We start from the raw sequence: 7939 nt of genomic DNA, 5'->3' as shown, positions 1-7939 counted from the left end.
ATTCGACAATGATGTCGAACGGTGAACGTAAAATCGTCCTCATGGAAGGTGTCATCGATTATAATCTAAAACATATGGAAAAAATATACAAGTGTTTTCCAAATCTCGTTCCGTTACAACCGGTGGACAAAATGCATCGATATGTTGGCGAGTATCGTAAATGCGTCGGGAAAGGAAGAAAATAATCCACTAGCGATGGCTTTCACGTGTTTTAAAAGAAAAATCGATACATTCGAACATATGTTAAAAGATCGCATTTTCGGTGATCTCAATCAAGATTTTAGATATGGTAGATGTATCGGTAACAAAAACGACATCATGTTTTTGTTTTTGAACAGTAACGGCGTATTGAATTATACCAATACTCGTAACGCATTATTATTTGCAGATATATCGCAAGATTTACTACCTCTGAAATCGTATTACTCACACTCTTAATGATAATCGGTGACTCGTATTCCGAAGTATACGAAAGAATTAAATCTAGATTTGAAAAACCGTACGAAAAAAATTGTGCTTGTTCTACCGTTTTACAAAGTTTTCCCGGACTATTCACCATGTTATGTTATTGGGCTTATACACAAGAAAGACAAGTTAATGTTTGTACAAACTCTAACCCATCAAGGTAAACATCTCGTACGCGAAAGTTATATTCGCCACATGAAACTGGTTTCGCGCGATATAACAAACATATGCCTGGGATTAGTCGACTTTCTGCTGATAACGAAAAAATCCAGAATTCTAACAGAACCACATTCTAGAACAGAATATACCGGATTCACTTTATCGAAATATGAAATTTATTTCAAAAATCCAATGTTTCTAATCACAAATTCGTTCATACCGTAAAAAAATGTACAGAAAAATAAATAACGTAATGTATGTTCACTTCACTACGATATAATAGTTTTGACAGTGCCTCTGATGTATCTACGCCACATTGGACATTTTACCAGGGCAACCGAACAGTCCACAAGACACGAATACTATACATGCATCATTGTCTAGACACACTTTACAAAATCTCTGTTCACGAAGATCTCTATTCTCTTCTTCCAAAGATTTTGTGACATTCTTTATATCGTCACTTCTCTTCGTAATTTTCCTTTTCACATGGTTCTTTTTTCACATGTTTTATTCTGCTTCACGTCTTCTTCAGATACACATTCGTCTAACAAAATGCCTAATATGTTCTCGAATGATGTTCGCTCGTGTTTTCTTTACCTTTACCAATATTCTGTTCGGGAATATTCTCTAATGTGGCTAATCTGTTATTTTGTACATCCTCGATGTATTGATCGCCTTTAAGTTGTCGTAAAAGGATACATCGTGTTCAAAATCTGGAATATCATCATTTTCCCAGTTCCTTAAACCTGTACCACAAAAAAAACATCTCACATAATCTTCTGATCCCACATAGAATAGACCGCTTTTTGCCATATCAATAGGAACCTGTCGTAGACGTTTTGGCCACGAATGAAACGATTTCAGTCGATCCGCTAAAATTGCGTATTGTGGATATTAAGGTTTCTTCAATACAATTTCTAACGGTTCTAAAGTAAATTTCGGGTCTATGTCCAGTGTCGGGGCCTGTGATTCGTTGTTGGGTGTATTATCCACAATTTTATCGTCGTCGTCATCTTTGTTGTTGGGTGTGTTTTTATTATCCACGATTTCATCTTTGTTCTCGTGTGGTGGTGCAACATTTTTTAAGAAAAGACACGTTGTGATATGTATAATAAACGGGTTGTCTCATTTTTTCCAGTCGTGATATTTCACTGAACATTTGAAACATACTACTTCGTATCCGTTTCCATCGTAATAGAAACCTTTTTTCTGAAAGAACTAACGGGTACACGTGGTAATCTAAGGGATAAGTGTAAAAAGAAGCGATTCTTGTCGACAAATCTTCCATCGTGTAAAGGAATAAAAATGTTCTCTAACTCTCACTGCATTCAAAGCCGTATCGATGGAAACATCCACCCATACGATACAAGACGGCCACAAATTCTCAGTATAAGCTATATTTCTCGACGAGGTTTCCCGTATTCTTCACTGGTCATTTTATCTTTATCCATCACAGTATAGATTTTATGGCGGATTCGATACTTCGTTCGGAGAGAATGACATAAATCGTGTCTCCGTCGTCAAGTTCTCTCCTTGGGATTTCACGATATCGTCGTGTAAAGATTTCATGATGATGTTCTGTCTATCATGCGGTGTGTAATCTTTAAAGATATTGACGATCGTTCCATCGTTTTGCCGGTGAATTCTCCATTTTTCACTTTTAATTCTTAATTTTTTTGACGGGTTATCGTGTTATCCATTAGGGTTGATTTTCCCCGAACCTTGGACTCCCATCGATAGCAACGTAAAATACTCTATAGGTGATTCGAGAGAGAGTAAGTCTGTCGGTGATTTTTATGGTACGAATGCCATTTCCAAATATAGACTGTGGACGGGTTTGATGGTTTTCATTTCGCCCGTATATTCGTATACGACGTACGAGCAGTCTTCCACTCCTTCAAACACCATTGCTTTATCGCAGCATGCTCTGTACGGTTCACATGCGACGGTCTTGTCTTTTAAATGACCGACATGATCACGCATGACATCTAAATATCTATCTTTTGAATCGCCTTCTAATCTCGCGTATCTATTCAAAATTCTTCTAGTTTCGGTTAAGACACTATCGATATTTACGACCTGTGTATCCAACAATTTATCTAAGAAGTAACCGTCGTCAGGGTTGAATATCTTTTTATAATTACCATCGCAGTGAATGACTTACGTCCTGTAAGTAACGACGATCAAGCTGTAGTTGTCGTAAATACTACTACTGAACGAGTTATAGTCAGTAAATTTACAGACATTATATCACTTTTTAAAAAAAAAGAAAAACGATCAGAAATAAACACAAGATTATGATAAATTATGTTGTTTGTTTTTAATTTTTGTCTTTACAACTTGTTTAAAAAAAAAAAACAATTTTCCATATTATAGTCTTTTTACCGTTGGCTGCAGCATAATATATTTGAAACATTAGATAGGTTATGATAATTGTAACAACAACGTCAACTGTATAGTGTCCACATGCAAGTAAGATACATATTATTCCGATTAAATTCAAAAGACATGAAACTACACGCATATACCGTGTATTTTTCATGATAAACAGATTTAATAGTGTTAGTATCGAAGTGTGTCCATTTAACATATATTCACCACATGATTCGGATCCAGCCATCACCATTCCCATACTGAGGTAAAATCGAAATATTCTGCAAAGTTTATCCTGTAATCCACTGTCCGGAAAGGAATAACATTTTTTCTGAGCATTTGGAACCGATAAGGACGTGACAAAGATGCACACACATCTCAACAGATATAAAGTTCCGATCAAGAAAAATGTTCTATGAATGTTCATTAAATGATCTTCAGTCTTCGTTCCGATTACTACTATCCAAATAGCAAGATTTGCTAATATGCACGATTCTGCTGCCACCATTTGAGCTTCCGGAACGTATGGTAAAATATCTAATTGAATATCCGGTAAAGGATGGTAGATATTCCTGTCGGGAAGACGATCGGTAACAAACACTATCGTTACACTAGTTATAGCTATCGAACATAGCATGTATATAAATCCTGGTGCCAGTGCATTCATATATTTATATATCTTGAAGTTTTTCATCTGTAGACAATGTTTTAACACATAAAAAGATAAAGAATCCCAACATCGTTCGTCGTCAAAGTGGAGAAAACGGAATCAAAGATGATCGAATTTTTCAATTTTAAAATCTATAACTGGGAGGAAAACAGACGAAAAAACTCTGTAAAATACCCTGTAAAAATATCATTCCACGCTTCATTTACCAATCGTGACCCTAATGTGTGACCGCATCTAGTACACCGATCGAGTCGCGGGTTGTCGTCACGAATTCTTTCCCATTGCTTTCAAATTTTTTCTTCTTCAACTTTCCTAGTAAACTTTATTGGACGTTCGATAAATCTGAGAAGTTTTCTTCGCCACGGCTTTGTTTATCATGACGAATGGTGCAATATCAAATTCACCCGATTGTCCCATACTCAATGGAAACGAATTAAAACAGAAAATAAATACATTTATGCAATTTGATTGTTATGAGTTATCAGACGGTCATGAGGAAACGATCGATTTTCTCTCTCGCTGTTAGTGATTCTTTAAATCAATGGAAAGTGAATTAAAGACGATTTTGGACTTTATACGCAAAATAGAACCGTCCGTCGATACTAAATCACCGTTTAAAGTAGTAACACGAGAACCGATATGGGAAGAATACGAATTGTTTTTAGAGAATCCGACAATGCCGAATGGTATCAGGACGATATGGGATATTTCAACGTCAAAGGTAGACGTTGTTCGGATAACAAAAATGTTGTAGTTAAATTTGCAAAGAAAAGATTGACGAGAGAGGTGATAAAAAATGATTACAGTGACATGGCAATTAGAGAAAACGCATGCTAGCGGCGACGGATAAATTTATCGTGTGCGAATGGGCTGGAGTTCCTCTCTACTGTTTACCGCAAGAACTGAGAACACCATAACACGCTTTACGTCTATTTAGTCATATAATCACTGCCATCATGCATGGAAGAATAAATATAAGTCAAGATCGATCGAGTATATTGATTTTAAACAACGACGAGATTACGGTAACTGGAGTACGATGTGGATGCGAAATCACCAGTAAATCAGGATTTGTATTGGGTGGTATATTATATACGTTCCGACATATTACCACAAGCCCTCCACCTCTGGGAAGCGGGTTCGAATCCCATGTGGGGCGGTTGCCAGGTACTGACCGCTGGTCGGTGGTTTTTTTTTCAGGGTACTCCGGCTTTCCTCCACCAACAAACCTGGCACGTCATTACATGACCCTGGCTGTTAATGCCAACACACATGCATTGTACCCCCCCCCCCCCCCCAATTGATATCCAGATAAAAATATGATTACAAAGATTATTTATATATATATCACACCGACATGTTCATCACATATACATATATTCACAAACAAATTATAATATGATCAATTATCACAAGATTAAAAATATGATAAATCTTTCGTTTGTTTTTCAATAAATTTTCACTGACAAGCAGCAAAAAAAAAAAAAAAAAAAATGCGTGTTCTTTCGCGAGAAAGACTTTGTGTAGATTCGGAGGATCGACTGTGCACAGGTTAACAACTGTCCTTCTGTTGTAACCAATCGGTCATCATCTCGGTGAATTTCACCCGTATGGATTCTACGGTGTTTTAACAATCCCGGTGTAATCGGATCACATTATTCATATCCTCCATGTATTTGGCGTGTGCAGCTTGTGTGGTTTACTTTTATAATTTTCTTCTCTAAATTTCTTTTTATTTATACAATCAATTGTAAAACAAATGAAAATTTTTACAATCGGTTTACCCGACAGGAATATCTACCATCCTTTACCGGATATTCTATTAGATACTTTACCATAAATTCCGTTTATTCCTTTCCGGACCAGTGGATTAAATTTTTTTTATTTTTACAAGCAATTGTAAAAAAAAAAAAAAAAATGGAAATTTTTAGAATCGGTTTACATCATTGCTATTTATAGAAAGATAATAGAGAATTTTTTTTTTACAATACTTTGCTTAAAACCAAAAATTTTCACTATAAAAATAACACCGCATCAGAACGAAAGATATTCGTACCATAAAAATCGCAGACAGACTTACTCTCTCTCGAATCACCTGTTATTCCTTTCCGGACAGTGGATTACAGGATAAACTTTGCAGAATATTTCGATTTTACCTCAGTATGGGAATGGTGATGGCTGGATCCGAATCATGTGGTGATTATATGTTTAAAGGATTTGTGCAGTCAAAAATGATAATTTCAGTTTATGCTGGAAATGGCTTTATTAGACCATGTAGAAACATCTCCGTGCCGCGCGCGACCGGAATAACCTGTAAACCACCGATATCGAGGTCAAATTTTCTGACCACCCGATTATGCATATTTTCTAGCCCTAGTATAATAGTCCGTGGCTTATAGCTGTACTATAACTGATGTGCTATCACTTACATCGACGGTCACAGGAAAAGCCGATCAAATATTTTTTTTATAACTTTGTCTCGAATATAAATAACTAAAAGAGTGAAATTCGATGTTTCAAATACTCTAATTTATGCTCTAATAGCAGGTATCTTCGTGTAATTATTAAAGAAAATCCACACAGAAATATAAGTTTCAGATTTTTTGTCGAGGAGTTCAGCAACGAATACGCTTTAATTAGATAATATTTTCCTTTAGTCTGTATCTTTGATACATTGTGAATTGCAAAGTTTGTGACTGTAAAATTAAATTTTACGTAACAATTTGAGAAATCCTTGATTAAAGCATCAAGGATATGATGCTTGACATACGTACACACCGATGATTGATCATTACAAACATTGTGTTGTGGGTTGCTAACCGAATAAATCGAGATACATTTATTACAATACCGCAAAACGTTTCAACATGTGGTAGAAAGAATTTACTTTTGATATTATAAAAGATCTTAATATTGAGATATTAAGCAAAACAAACTATTTTTTCAGACTGTGCGATCGCTTTCAATTTTTAATCGATATACGAGTAGATACACTTATTATTATAGATATATAATTAGCCATGCCTTTGGTTTGATGGTTATGTAATGCCTTGAACAGGATGTTGTTTACCTGTACACAACGCCATTCACCGAATTCACCTGTAATTACTTGGCCGCGGGCAATTTGCTATTCGGTTGACTATATCGGGTATTTGCAATTGGGTCTTACTGTCAATCAGGTTAGGGCATCCGTTAATTGGATTGTGATTTGAATTATGGAACCCCCGTACATCTATGCTCTAGGTTTTTTTATTGTCAACTCCATTTTTAAAATGAAGATGTAAAGCAAATGGAAATAAAATATACCTGATGATCATACCTAGGAATATATATTACATAAATGTCGACAAAAACTAAAACTAAAGTACACACATATATATATATGTCGTACACAGGTAAAACAAAAAATGGAAGGTGTCCTGGGGGTTTGAAAACTTAAAGAAACTAGAACAAGTGCATTTGAAATTTTGTAAAAGGATATTGAGAGTGAGATCTAGCACTCCTAATTTCATGGTATATGGAGAACTTGGTCGGTTTCCATTGGAATTAAATATCAAACTTCGAATGGCTCGGTTTTTGGAATAAATTGTTAAGTAATGATGAAAAATTAAGTAGTATTTTAATGAAGTTAGCTCTTTGTCTACAAGAAAATGGAACTCATTCCTTCAAGTGGATTAACAAAATTAAGAGTATATTTGATGAAACTGGTTTTTCATATATATTTGATAATAAAATTATCATGCTAAGATGTTTTTCAAACACTATTTAAAACAAAGGCTCCAAGACCAGTTTATCCAAAACTGGTTTTCTGATGCCCACAACTCATCGAGAGGACAATTCTATTTGATTTTTAAAACTGAATTTAAATTTGAGAAGTATTGACAATATTGTCCGAAAATAACAGATTGCAAATAACCAAAATACGTACCTGTAACTTAAAGTTTCCCATTGAAAACAGGCAGATGGCGAAATATTCCCCTAAAGAAGATAGACTTTGTAATATGTGCTTGGAACATGTTGGAAATGAGTTTCATTATTTGTTTGTTTGTAATAATTGCGGTTGTCCAAAATTTGCAAAGAAAGTATATTCCAAACTACTTCCGAATTAACCCAAATGATAATAAGATGAAAGGTTTTAATATCAGTTTGTAATAAGAGTGTCTAAATGGACTCTCCCTTTTTCTTAAAAAACTTAATCCTCTACTATTATCGTAATGATGATGCTACTATGAAATCAAAATATTCTACATTTATGATTTAGGTTTTTTT

At 35.0% G+C, this 7939-nt stretch overlaps 1 protein-coding gene across 1 annotated transcript; it reads right to left on the bottom strand.

The window, feature by feature from the left end:
* Positions 1-930: 930 nt before the first annotated feature.
* On the bottom strand, positions 931-1563 carry LOC138314102 (baculoviral IAP repeat-containing protein 7-like). The gene is made up of 2 exons (XM_069254283.1): positions 1283-1563; positions 931-1105 (listed from the first exon to the last, which is right to left on the bottom strand). Exons 1-2 carry the CDS (start codon positions 1438-1440, stop codon positions 931-933), a joined length of 333 nt encoding a protein of 110 aa, XP_069110384.1. The 5' UTR covers positions 1441-1563.
* Between the last annotated feature and the right edge of the window lie 6376 nt (positions 1564-7939).

Source organism: Argopecten irradians, unplaced genomic scaffold, assembly GCF_041381155.1.
Source record: "Argopecten irradians isolate NY unplaced genomic scaffold, Ai_NY scaffold_1405, whole genome shotgun sequence".
Taxonomy (NCBI): Eukaryota; Metazoa; Mollusca; class Bivalvia; order Pectinida; family Pectinidae; genus Argopecten; species Argopecten irradians.
The sequence above is the reverse complement of the archived record's forward strand: the minus strand, read 5'-3'. Positions and strand labels throughout refer to the sequence as shown.